Here is a 12960-nt window from a genome sequence, read left to right on the forward strand (position 1 = left end):
GGACCACTGGTCTGATCCAGCACGGCTCTTCTGATGTTGCCCTGAGCACCTTGGAAAATGTTGTGGGACAAAAATGTAACGAATTCTTAGAAACCAGACAGTTTCCACTGCCATTAATTGGAAGCATTTCCAAAGCCTTCATTCTCACTTCCTTTTCAGTCCCTAAAATATACATCATGTAGTCCTTGTATAATCCTTCCATTTTTCTCATTCTTCCTAGAATGAGTGGACGTTGCCGTCCAGTTAATCTCAGTTTGATCTGAAATTAGCCATGGAACATGTGGATTGGTTTATTCAAGGTACTGTTCCTATGCCACAGACATTGTGTATGTCCATGCACAGGCATGCTTGAAAGAGATTCTCGTGCTTTACCACATGTTCAAGGGTTTGGAGGCGAGGAGTTTTCAAACCAATGGGAGTGTAGCACAGTAAACACATGCTCCATTTATATTTTGTACACAGAAATTAAATCAGTCCAGGAGAAACATCCTGTGCAGTGTGGCCTTCAGGTTGGATTAGACTGGGCAGAAATTAATTTCCTTGTAGAAAATGGAGAAATTCACCTCTGGTAAAGGAGTTAAATGAAAGGATTAGCAAGAATAAGCTGTTGATGCCTTGCAGAAAAAATACTGTGGAAGAACTGATTATGTCCTCCAGATGAAAGTCTAAATTATATATAAAACATGGAAATGTATAAGTGAACTGCAAAATAACAGGGCAACAAAATGTGTATGGCAGGTGCCCCTCCCCCCATCTTATAATATGTAAATGGAAGCTCTTGAATTGGGCTCGTTGTCTGTCTTGAGTTGTGTTGTTAATTCCAGAGGACTGGCCATGTTGCTCTGTCGCAGCAAAAATAAACAGTCCAGTGGCCTCTTCAAAGTTAAGTTTTTATTCCAGCTAACCTAGTCTGGGAAACATGATGCTGAAATAAAATCTCGTTCATCTGGAAGGTGCCACTAGACATCCAAATCGCAAGATGTCAGTCCCACTGTACCCGGCATTGGTCAGGCTGTACCTGGAGTACTGTGTGCAATTCTGGAGGCCTCCCTTCAAAAAGGATGCGGACAGAATGGAGTGGGTGCGGAAAAGAGAGATGAGGATGATCAGGGGCCTGGAGACCAAGCCCTGCAAGGAAAAGCTGAGGGACCTGGGAATGTTCAGGCTGGAGAAAGAGAAGGTTGAGGGGGGACATGATTGTTCTCTTGAGGTATTTGAAAAGCTGTCCCTTAGAGAAGAGCAGGGAGCTGTTCCTGTTGACAGCAGAGGATAGGACTCACAATGATGGGTTTAAATTGTGGGTAGAAATGTACCTGCTGGGTATTAGGAAGATTTTTTTTTTTTTACAATAAGAGTAGTTTAGCAGTGGAATCAGCTGCCTAAGGAGAGAGACCCCCCCCCCCCCGGCCATCTTCAAGCAATGGCTGGATGAACACTTGTCAGGGATGCTTTAGGCTGATCCTGCATTGAGCTGGACATTGGACTAGATGTTCTGTATAGCTCCTTACAACCCTATAATTCTAGGTGCCTGTGTGGTTTGGGTTATGTTGGAATGTGGCAAAAAGATCATTTGTGCATGAGGTTATGTTTAAACTTACTGGCATTTGTTGAACAGATTTTAAAACGTCTGCCCTTTTTTTGCAGGTGTCCTGGCTCTTTAATCCAGCAAGAAGCGCAATAACAAGCCTTGACAGTGGAAATATAGATGATACCTTAAGTAAGTGTTCAAACGTCCATATTTTATTGATTGAAATAAGCTTGGTTTCCACAAGTGATTTAATGTTTATTTTGAGGGTGTGTCTGGTGTCAGCATTCAGAGGCTTTTCAGCAGTCTGGAACAACCATTAAATTCCTTTTAATAATTATTCATGTTCAGCCCTATGACTGTTGTAACAGCAGTCCTGAACAGTCATGTCTTGAAGATGAAGCTGGAATTGAAACAATTTAGTATTAGCCATGTACTGGAGGTAAAGTTACCATGCTTCTCTGGGGCAGGAAAAAGTGGTTGAGGAGTTGCTTTTATTTTTGTAAGAAATGTGCTAATAAAGACAACAAGGGGAACTTCCTTTATTTGAGTTATGTACGGAATATATATATTTTATCTTGGTTCAGATCAGAAAGATTAAAGTAGCAGAATCAAAAGTGGTATGGAATGCAGAGGAGGGAAACAGAGATGGTTTAGAGGGTTGGAGCACCTTCCCTATGAAGAAAGGCTGAAGTGTCTGGGACTTTTCAGTTTAAAAAAGAGATGACTAAGGGGAAGAAGAAGAGAGGAGATTGGAAGAGATTGGATTTATACTCCACCCTTCACTAACCAAAGGTGTCTCAAAGCGGCTTACAAACTCCTTTCCCTTCCCCTCCCCACAACAGACACCCTGTGAGCAATGTTCCCTCTAAGCTGTGGAGTCTTGTGAGCAAAACTTCTACTTTGTGAGCTACTGGCATGAAAGTCATGAGCGAGTGATTTGGCAGCTGCATAAATTAGTTTGCTCTGGAGCCATCCCTTCCTGAGCTAAGACAAAAAGGTGTGAGCCGGAGGCTAAAAAACTCTGCGCTAGCGCACACTAACTCAGCTTAGAGGGAACACTGCCTGTGAGGTAGTTGGGGCTGAGAGAGCTCTGACAGAAACTGCTCTTTTTTTCAAGAACAGCTCTTATCAGAGCTACGGCTTGCCCAAGGCCATCCAGCCAGGCGCAAGTAGAGGAGTGGGGAATCAAACCCGGTTCTCCCAGATTAGAGTCCGTGCACTTAACCACTACACCAAACTGGGAGACGTTCTAGAGATTTATAAAACTATGTAAGGGGTGAAGAGTTGGCAAAGAGAACTTTTTCTCCCTCCTGCAAAATACTAGAAACTTGATGGGCAGTAGATTCAGGACGGACAAATGGAAATACTAGTTTGTTTGTTTGTTTGTTTATTTATTTCAGCTTACTACCCCGCTCTAACCCCCTAAGGGGTCTCTGAGCGGCTACAGTTACTCATTTATCCCTAACCTATGGCCACAATTATTAGGGGTGGGGACAATCCCTACCGGCACCCAGTGGAGGGGTTTTTCTCCCAGGTCGGCTACGTCGACTTCGGCGTCACTCGGCTTCTGGCTCCTTTCTGGCGGTCTTTCAGTTGCGGATCGGTTGGGCCCTTCTGTCAACGCAGTATGCTCCAGCGCGGCCTTGTGTCCGATTCCCCATGCATTCGAAATAAATCCACGGTTGAAGAACAAAGTTAAATTTATTATAAAGCGATGGTTAGATCAGGAACACAAGAATTGTTAGGAATGACTACAGACCCCATAGGGAAACATAATAAAGGAACTTGAATCAGGTTAGGACCAATGAGTCCAATTCCCGCTGGCGGGAAGGCAGATAAAACTAGCGCCCAATTCCTTGGGAACACAACGGTTCTACAACATAAACACCAGTTCAGTTCCCAGGCATGAGATACATAATAAAGCAAACCAATGCCATAACTCCATCCCACCTCCAGCTGGTTGACCTTGAGCAGTTCCGCAGACGTAGCAAGCAAAAGACAGTAAACACCTACACAGGAGGATACATGGGGGGATGGACAGGGCACAATGTAATATGCAGAAAACATCACACCACCTTATGGCAGCTTGCTGACACCTTGGCTCAGTTCTCGCGGTTTACACAGAGAGTGATTAAAATGTGGAGTTTGCTGCCAGAGGATGTAGTGTTGGCCATGGGAATAAACAGCTTTAAAGGGGGATTAGATAGATTCATGGAGGATAAGTCTGTCCTTAGCTAGGAGCCATGGTAACTGAGGGGAAACCTCCACCTTCAGAGGCACTAATCCTCTGAATCCCAGAGCCAGGAGGCAACATCAGGAGAAGGCCTCGGCCTCTATGCCATGTTGTTGGCGCTCCAGGGGAACTGGTTTGCCACTGTGTGAGACAGGATGCCGGACTAGATGAACCATTGGTCCAGTCCATCAGGGGCTCTTCTAATGTTCTTAATAAGCGAGCACTCCCCCCTAAATTGTGTTCATAGGAGTATCAAACTAGTTTAGAAGTCCATCAGTTAACCCAAAACCAATCTGAACCATTTAAAGAAGGGGACTACCACATCTCTAGCTTTGAGTAGTCCATGACCTGGGAGCAGCAGGTGCTTGCCAATCTTGCGGGGTAGGGTGGGATATAAACTGAATGAAATAAATAAAATAAATAAATGTCACGGCAGGCTCTTGCAGCAGGGTGCTTCTGGATGATCTTAACACCAGGTAGTTTTTGTTCTTTTAAAAAAATTTTTAGCTCACTGCTTCTTTATATGAGGTCTTCCAATAAATTCGGATAAACTAATAGATACAAGACAATCAAACAGAATGCATAAAAATACAATCAGTAGGCAGGGAACAGAATGAAAACCAGTAAATCAAAGCAGCAAAAGGTAACCTAGAAGAAGCAAGCATAAGATAGCATAAAAATGGCAGGTGGTAGTTCAGTCAGGTAACGTTCTTAAGATATTAAACAGATGAAGTTGCATTACGCTGAGCTCATCATGCCTTTTGCCTGTCTCGGGTACTACTCTGACTGGCAGTGGCATTCCCAGAGTCCATGTTAGAGAGGTCTTCTATGTCACCTACTTCCTGGTCTTTTTACCTGGAGATGCCGGGATTGAAGTAGACACCTTCTGCAAGCAAAGCCAGTGCTCTACCGTGAAGCCTGGGCCACGTCTCTGTTAAAAATACGGTGGCTGTTAAAAACAGAATCCTCTTATAGGATTTTTCAAGGATTTTCAGAGAGGGCATGTCATGATCTGGGCTGTGCTACCAGAAGTCTACTAGGCCCAGAGAGCCTGGCTAGCAGTAGGTGAGGCTGGGCCTACAATTCCCAGAAGCCCCTGGGAGGTTTTGGAGCCAAAATGGACCAATAGGAAAAGAGGAGGAATGGGAATAAAAGTTCTGATGCAGCAGGAAGAGCTGTTCTTTCTTCCAGAGGGCAGAGCCAGAAGATAGGCTGCTGCAGGGGAAAAACCCTCATCCTGAGGGAGGGGAGAGTAGTGTAAGGCCACTTGAGCTAGTGAGCTAGTGAAAGTATATTTAGACGCATTAGGGCATTTGATTTCTTTTCACCCACTTACTGTTATTATTCTGCACCTTGGTGTTTGACCTCCTATAAAATAAACCTTGGGAGGGTACTCTGGGCCTTCTCAAGGGAACCTAAATCCAGAGTGGTGGCAGCGTCAGGTGACACCCCACCTGAGCCGTGACAGGGCATTTAAAAAAAAAAGCCTGAACACATAGAAGTGTGTTTGTGCCTCCAGGTAATTAGGCGCCAGGTGAACCAGTGGGTAGAAGGTTTTCCACAGACGACTTGCCATCATGGGGCTGACCATGCCCTTTTCCAATCAGAGGCCGTCCCATTTGAAGCACTTTGACCCGGGGGGGGGGGGGGGGAGATATTTGAGTTTTACAATTTTTTTTGTTTTAATTTGTAATGCATAAATTGTTACTCGAAGCTTGTCTTCAGCCAAGCAGAATGGTGGGGTTTACGTATTTTAATAACACCAGGAAAAGCTGCAGTTCTTTCAAGCATCTAAACCCACCACCACCACCATGGCAAATTCAAGACTGGTCTATATGTTATTAGGGTCTCAGGTCTCTTTAGATAGGTGTAGGGTTGCCAACCCCCCCGGTTTGCCAGGGATTCCCCGTTTTTGGGGGGGGGTTCTACCTGCCGCCGGCCAGATGGCCGGCAGGGGAAGCCCCACCCCCCACACTCACAGCCACCCATCTCTCTCCCTTTAAGTGTGTGCATCCCAAGCGCGAACTCCGCAAGCTTGCAGGGAAAAGCCAGCTTCCTTCTTAAAAGGGAAACGCAGCTGCTCTTAAAGGGGAAACGCCGGCTGCCGGCTACTTTAACTGCAGGGAACTGCCATTTCTGAAGATCCGGCGCATGGGCGGGTAACCCAACACCCACAGCCACCCATCTCTCTCCCTTTAAGTGTGTGGAACCCGTGTTTCCTCCCAAGCCCGATCTCCGCATGCTTGCAGGGAAATGCCAGCTTCGTGCTCTTAAAAGGGAAACACAGCTGCTCTTAAAGGGGAAACGCCAGCTCCTGCATTTAAAAGGGAAACACCGGCTCCTTTAAGTGCAGGGAACTGTCATTTCTGGAGATCTGGTGCACGGGGGTGTGGGGGGCGTCGGACGTTCCCAACGTGATGTCATCATGTCAGGGATGCCCCACCCCCTCCAGGAACGCCCTCAAAGTCCTCCGCTGGGGGTGGAAGATGGACTTGGCAACCCTAGATAGGTGGGGTGGTCGGTTTTACCCTGGCTTCTTTCAAAGGTAGAGCTGCCATTCTTACACTCAGGAAGGCATTAAAAACCCACCTGATCCAATGTTTGGAAGCATCTCCCACTCCACAGGGCATGCTCAGGAACAATTACAAAGACATGTTGCGGGGCTCCAGAGGCCCAGTCCCTAATACTATCCCTATACAACAGGACTAATGGGTGGGGGAAGTCCCACAATTTTTGCTTGCTGGAGCTTCCCAGTCTAAACCTTGGACAATAGTCATTCAGCAAAGGTTGTTGGGAGAAGCCCCACACATCCCCGCATACCTGAGGGAGGGCCCACACCAGAGCCAGTTGGAAGGGCTGATCATGGACCTGCTGCATGTCGTGCGTTGCCCGGGCACCTGCATTTGGAAGTCGCCATCAATAAGAGTTTATTTGGAGGCTTTGTAGACCCAAGAAGCTTTCAGTCATGCAGCATGCAGTCAGCGCTGGGGGTGGGTGTGCAAGCATGTCCACAAACGGCATTCATTTGTTGCAATATGTGAATGTGGCAAATGAAAGGAGCTGAAAAGCCAAAGAATACTGAGTGACACAACATCGTGAGACGACAGGAAACCAGCTCAGTTAGGACAGGTGGAAGCTTGGGCAACCTTGTGGGCATATGTCATCGCCAGTGTTCCCTCTAAGCTGAGTTAGTGTGAGCTAGGTCACAGTTTTTTAGCCTCCGGCTCGTGCATTTTTGTCTCAGCTCAGGAAGGACGGCTCCTGAGCAAACTGATTTATGCAGTAGCCAAATCGCTTGCTCACAACAGTAATGCTAGTAGCTCAAGAAGTAGAATTTTTGCTCACAAGACTCCACAGCTTAGAGGGAACATTGGTCATCGCAGTCCAGAAAAGCAGGCCTGGTGGCCTAAAGGGGAAGTAATTTTTATAGCCTGATATAGTTTTAGTTATAGAGCCTGAATTCCTAGGTTAACATTCTTCCCTGTTCATTTCTCAAACTCCTGTGAACTCAAGTCGCCCTGTGTTCTCCCATTTTAGTAGCTGTAACATCAGGATACTTTCTCATTATGCACTGATCCTCCAGCATGGTTAGAAGAACCTGGCTGTCTGTTTGGTGTAGTAATTAAGTGTGCGGACTCTAATCTGGGAGAACCGAGTTTGATTCCCCACTCCTCCACTTGCACCTGCTGGATGACCTTGGGCAAGCCGTAGTTCTGGCACAGCTGTCCTTGAAAAAGAGCAGTTTCTCTCAGAGCTCTCTCAGCCCCACCCACCTCACAGGGTGTCTGTTGTGGGGAGGGGGAAGGGAAAGGAGTTTGCAAGCCGCTCTGAGACTCCTTTGGGTAGTGAGAAGGTAGTGAATCCAATCTCTTCTCTTTTTTTTCCTGTTGTAATAACTATTAATTTCTTTTTTTTCCTTTTAGACAATGCAGATGTTGCTTTAGTGAATTTTTATGCTGACTGGTAAGTGTTTCTACATTTATCTGCTTTTACTAAAGTAGAACCGAGATCACTTACACCTTGTTAAACTTTGACTATTTAGTCCAGGATTCAGGTAGAATTGAACAGATTAAACTTGAATTATATAACACATGCAAATCCAGCTTCTCAAATTCAGATATTCCACAACCCCCAGGTATATTTTCTTTGGATTCAAACTAGTTTGTGGGAGATTATGGGCAGTTTTTCAGCTCCCTCCTCAGCTCCCCTCATTATTCCAACATTTATTTGAATAATTTTAGTCTTATGATGTGTCTTCTCTTCCAACAGGTGTCGCTTTAGTCAAATGCTGCACCCCATCTTTGAGGAAGCTTCCAATGTCATTAAGGAAGAATTCCCAGATAAGAATCAGGTGGTGTTTGCCAGAGTAGATTGTGATCAGCACTGTAAGTAATACTTTAGTTCAGCTGTGATTTTAAATGCTTAATTTTATTGCAGAGGTTTTTTTGTTTGCCAGACTGAACATTATACCTACAATGGTTTTACAAGAGAGGTTTTTGAATAGGTCCTACACTGACAGAATTCGCCCTTGTAGCCTTAACAGGGTTGATACGTCCTTTCACGCCCTGCTGGAATGCAGATTTTTTTGAGATCATGCGGGATCACTATACTAAGCCTTTATTCAACCGATCGTCCCCCTGTACTCCGGAAACCCTGGCTCTTCTGCTCAATAATAAGGATCCCAAGATCACTCTACCAAGTTGCAAAGTTTGTCTCAGTCCTTTTAGCCCTTGCATCTAAAAAATAAGAAATAAGTGTTGTTTGCTATCAAGATTCGTGAATCAGTGAGCTTCTAAGGGTACGAAAGAAAAAGGAGAAATGCTTAATTGAGCATATTCCAGTGTTTAACAATTTTAGAGGAAAGTGCAGGCTTTTGCAGTGTTTGTGTGGAGGTCCAAGGCGGGTGAAATCCACTTTGTTACATACTGGCAATGCAATTATAAAACGGATACGAAAGGGGAAAGCTCTTCAGTTGTCATGTTTGTTTTTGTTTGTGTGTTGGTCTTTGGAGGCTGGCTGTGAGTTTGTATTGCTTGGTGCAGTCTTCGCCAAGATTGACATTTCATCCTTGTGTACACAGGAAAATAAGGAAGGGGAGCAAGTTGCATTGGGGAGCTGATCCGATGTCAAAACTCCTTCAGTATAGATCAGTAGCTGCTAAACTGTGCTGCAAGAGAACTGGTAGTGTGTTTCAGGTGCAACCAGCCAAATGTTCCTGTAACTCCTCAAATACCCAGTCACTGAGGAGGCTGCCTGCAGCGTCTCTAAATGATTTACTGCTCCATTGGGATTAGGTAGTTCTGCTGTTTCTGCGCATCAGGTGCAAATGAATCGTTCAGTCACTTTCAGTTCTGACCTGTTGTGGAAATGGTTCCGGGTCTAGACTTTTCTGGGAATGGTATGCCATTGTCTTTAATGCAACAGCAGACTTCTCATAAGCACGTCCCCTTTTCTAACATGCTTTCTCAGTGTAATTAAGAAAATGTAACTTGCACCTTAATAAACATTTCCTTACATTATCTTCCGTGATCAGAAATAGAGAAGACTCAGCAGGCTGACAGTTCACTGAACGAAATGAATGTACCCCTCAAATCTTACATGTCTGATCTGATTTGGCAGTTTCTTCTGAAGACAAATTTCTGAAGCTGCCCTGTGGCAATTTCTTTACTCCTCTTTTAAGGTGTTAACAAAGTAGCTGTGCAAAAGTCAACAGCTGCTAAGGTTAAGTGACTTCCTGTCCGTCTTCTCTGTATTTTCTGGATCGTCTGCTTCCTATTACCTAATGTCTTAGCAGATGAGTGTCCCCATGAAACTATAGCTGTAATAAGCATCGGTACTCGAGATATAGGATACAATGCACTCCAGCATGACCAAGAAAGTCCAGTATGGGGCTGAGCAGAAGAGGCAATGCAAGTTGGAGCTAACTCGGTTCACTAGTGTGTCCTGTGATACCAAGAACGCAGCCTATGAGCTGCAGCTCAACTGAGAATAGGGGACGCCTCCACTGGACCTCGCAGTCCCCTTAGACCGGGTTACCCCCACCCTAATGGGGTCCCTAAAATACATCTCTGCTTTCTACCATGTAAATGAATGTCTTCCATATAACTACCATTTCAACATCGAAGGGAACAATCAATTGATCCAGTTCTTAAATTACAGAAATGATTCTGTGATGCCTGGTTAGACCAGAACAAAGTACGGTCGATGCAGCCACATTGCAGCAGAGTGGACCACACAACAAGCTGTCGAATAAATGGGCAAAATCAATCTTGTTATCACCTCTGTGTGTGTGGCGATCTGTCACTTGCTCCGAAGACTCTGAACCAAGGGTTCTTTGACACACACACACACCCTTACCTTTCTCCCTAATGGTTATTTGGCGTTCTTTTAATATTGAGGCTCTTTATTCTGTGTGGGTGTGTGGTTTATAATTGGCTTTTAGCCACGTTAATTTGAGGAGAGACCTAGTTTGCAATGCAAATGACATCCTTCCGTGCGAAACGGCAAGCTCTGCAGGGAGCAGAAGTAGCTGCTTTCACACTCCTCCCGACCGCATTCAGAGTGGTCAGCCCGGCAGAGGGGCTCGTGCTTTGATGCAGAGTAGCACACTGAGGGTCCCAGCAGCTCCTTACCCGGCTTTGAGGCCCAGTAAATTAAAAAGAATTATTGATGTCCTCCACGATGTTTGATGCTTAATGACAAAATGTCATTTTGCCTGCCCTCGCAGCCATTATAAAGATGTTTTGTTGGAGAATGTGTGGAACCCTGATGTGTTTAAGAACGCCAAGATTTTTTTTTTAAAGTGCTCTTCTGTTTTATCACGCTTTTAAAAAACTGAAAGGCAGTTTAAGAATTAGGACTGCAAGGATTTAGTTGGTTGGTGGGGCCCAAAATCAGTCGGAGCACCTGACTGAAGATTAAGCATATACTTTTTGGGGATAATGTTATGGGGACTGGGATTTTAGTACAATAGGGAATAAAAATGAAAACATTAAAGGATGGTCCTTTCTTCGGGGAGTGATTATCGATTTAATGCAGGGGCTCTGAGCTGCATTTATCAAGGGCAGGCCACGTGATTACAAGCTTTCTCTTCCATACGTTTATTGAATTAATTAATTTAAAGCATTTATTAGCTGCCTTTCATCCTTATGGAGCTCATGGCGGCTTACAGCATAGGTACAGTACATCAAATAAAATACAAGAAAACACAAAAAACGAAATTTAAAATCCAATTCAGGACTGCTGGTAAACTTAAAAAAAAAAACTTAACCAAATGCGGTCCTGAATAAAACTGCTTTCAGCTGCCTCCTAAAGATCAGAAGTGGGCTTTGGTTGTCGATAAAAGAAAGTTTATGTTTGCGTTGAATGGAAACTTAGACCTGGCTGCTTGAATCTACTGCAAGGGTCCCCCTAGCCTTTTACTGCCAGTTGGGAGGCTTTGGAATTCTGACACCTCTTGAGGCAGACTCAGCATGGGTTCTGTAAGGGAAGATCTTGTCTCACTAACCTGTTAGTGTTCTTTGAGGGGGTGAACAAACATGTGGACAAGGGGGATCCAATAGATATTGTTTACCTTGACTTCCAGAAAGCTTTTGATAAAGTTCCTCATCAAAGGCTCCTAAGTAAGCTCAAAAATCATGGGATAAAAGGACAAGTCCTTTTATGGATCAAAAACTGGCTAATTAATAGAAAACAGAGAGTGAGTATAAATGGGCAGTTCTCCCAGTGGAGGGGGGTAAGCAGTGGGGTACCACAGGGATCAGTACTTGGTCCACTGCTTTTTAACTTGTTCATTAATGATTTGGAGTTGGGAGTAAGCAGTGAAGTGGCTAAATCTGCGGATGATACGAAGTTGTTCAGGGTGGTGAAAACCAGTGAGGATTGTGAGGCACTCCAAAGGGATCTGTCAAAGATGGGCAAGTGGGCGTCAACATGGCAAATGGGGTTCAATGTGGCCAAGTGCAAGGTGATGCACATTGGAGCCAAAAATCCTAAATATAAATACACATTGATGGGGTCTGAACTGGCAGAGACAGATCAAGAGAGAGATCTTGGAGTTGTAGTAGATAACTCACTGAAAATGTCGAGACAGTGTGTGACTGCAATAAAGAAGGCCAATGCTATGCTGGGGATTATTAGGAAGGGTATTGAAAACAGATCAGCCAATATAATAATGCCCCTATATAAATCAATGGTGAGACCTCATTTGGAATACTGTGTGCAGTTCTGGGCACCACACCTTAAAAAGGATATTATAGCTTTGGAAAAAGTGCAGAAAAGGGCAACTCGAATGATAAAAGGGTTGGAACACTTTCCCTATGAGGAAAGGTTAAAGCGCTTAGGGCTCTTTAGCTTGGAGAAAAGACGACTGAGGGGTGACATGATCGAGGTTTATAAGATTATGCATGGGAAAGAGCAGGTAGAGAAAGAGGTACTTTTCTCCCTTTCTCACAATACAAGAACCCGTGGGCACTCCATGAAATTGCTGAGCGGTCGGGTTAGAACGGATAAAAGGAAGTACTTCTTCACCCAAAGAGTGATTAACACATGGAATTCACTGCCACAGGAAGTGGTGGGTGCTACAAGCATGGACGGCTTCAAAAGGGAATTAGATAAGCATATGGAGCAGAGGTCCATCAGTGGCTATTAGCCACAAGGTATAGCTAGGGGCTCTGGGGCAAGTGATGCTCTGTCTTCTTGGTGCTTGGGGGGGGGTCAACAGTGGGAGGGCTTCTAATGTCCTGGCCCCACTGCTGGACCTCCTGATGGCACTGGTATTTCTGGCCACTGTGTGACACAGAGTGTTGGACTGGATGGGCCTTTGGCCTGATCCAACATTGGCGTCTCTTTTGTTCTTATGACACAGGGTGATGGCAGCAGTGGAAGGTGGGGCCAGCCACAGAATGTCACATAATGACATCATGCATAACTCTGATAGTACTCTTCAACATTCTAGGCAGAAGCTAGCCCTTTTAAAGAATATTTTCTTGCGTACTCACACAGCAAGTTTACATACTTGAGCTAGCTAAGAAATCCCTATCTGGCCGTTTCAGCCTTCATTTTGCAGGCATCTCTCCCCTTATATAAAGCCGTAGTGGGGTCCAGCGTTCCAATGCACACCTACAGTGTTTGGATGCAAGAACTGTCAGTCAGAAGACGCTGGCTGGGTTGACTGGCTGCTTTGTGCAGTCCCGCCCAG

At 45.0% G+C, this 12960-nt stretch overlaps 1 protein-coding gene across 1 annotated transcript in view; it reads left to right on the forward strand.

The window, feature by feature from the left end:
* The first annotated feature begins 233 nt into the window (after window positions 1-233).
* ERP44 (endoplasmic reticulum protein 44) overlaps window positions 234-12960 on the forward strand; it is a 46548-nt gene continuing 33821 nt past the window's right edge. Inside the window, exons 1-4 of the mRNA XM_015423564.1 lie at window positions 234-299; window positions 1645-1717; window positions 7685-7724; window positions 8031-8146. Of these exons, the coding sequence (XP_015279050.1) occupies window positions 279-299; window positions 1645-1717; window positions 7685-7724; window positions 8031-8146 (250 nt within the window). The 5' untranslated portion in view covers window positions 234-278. The remainder of the gene's footprint in view (window positions 300-1644; window positions 1718-7684; window positions 7725-8030; window positions 8147-12960) is intronic.

Source organism: Gekko japonicus, unplaced genomic scaffold, assembly GCF_001447785.1.
Source record: "Gekko japonicus isolate JY-2015 unplaced genomic scaffold, Gekko_japonicus_V1.1 scaffold3677, whole genome shotgun sequence".
Lineage (NCBI taxonomy): Eukaryota > Metazoa > Chordata > Lepidosauria > Squamata > Gekkonidae > Gekko > Gekko japonicus.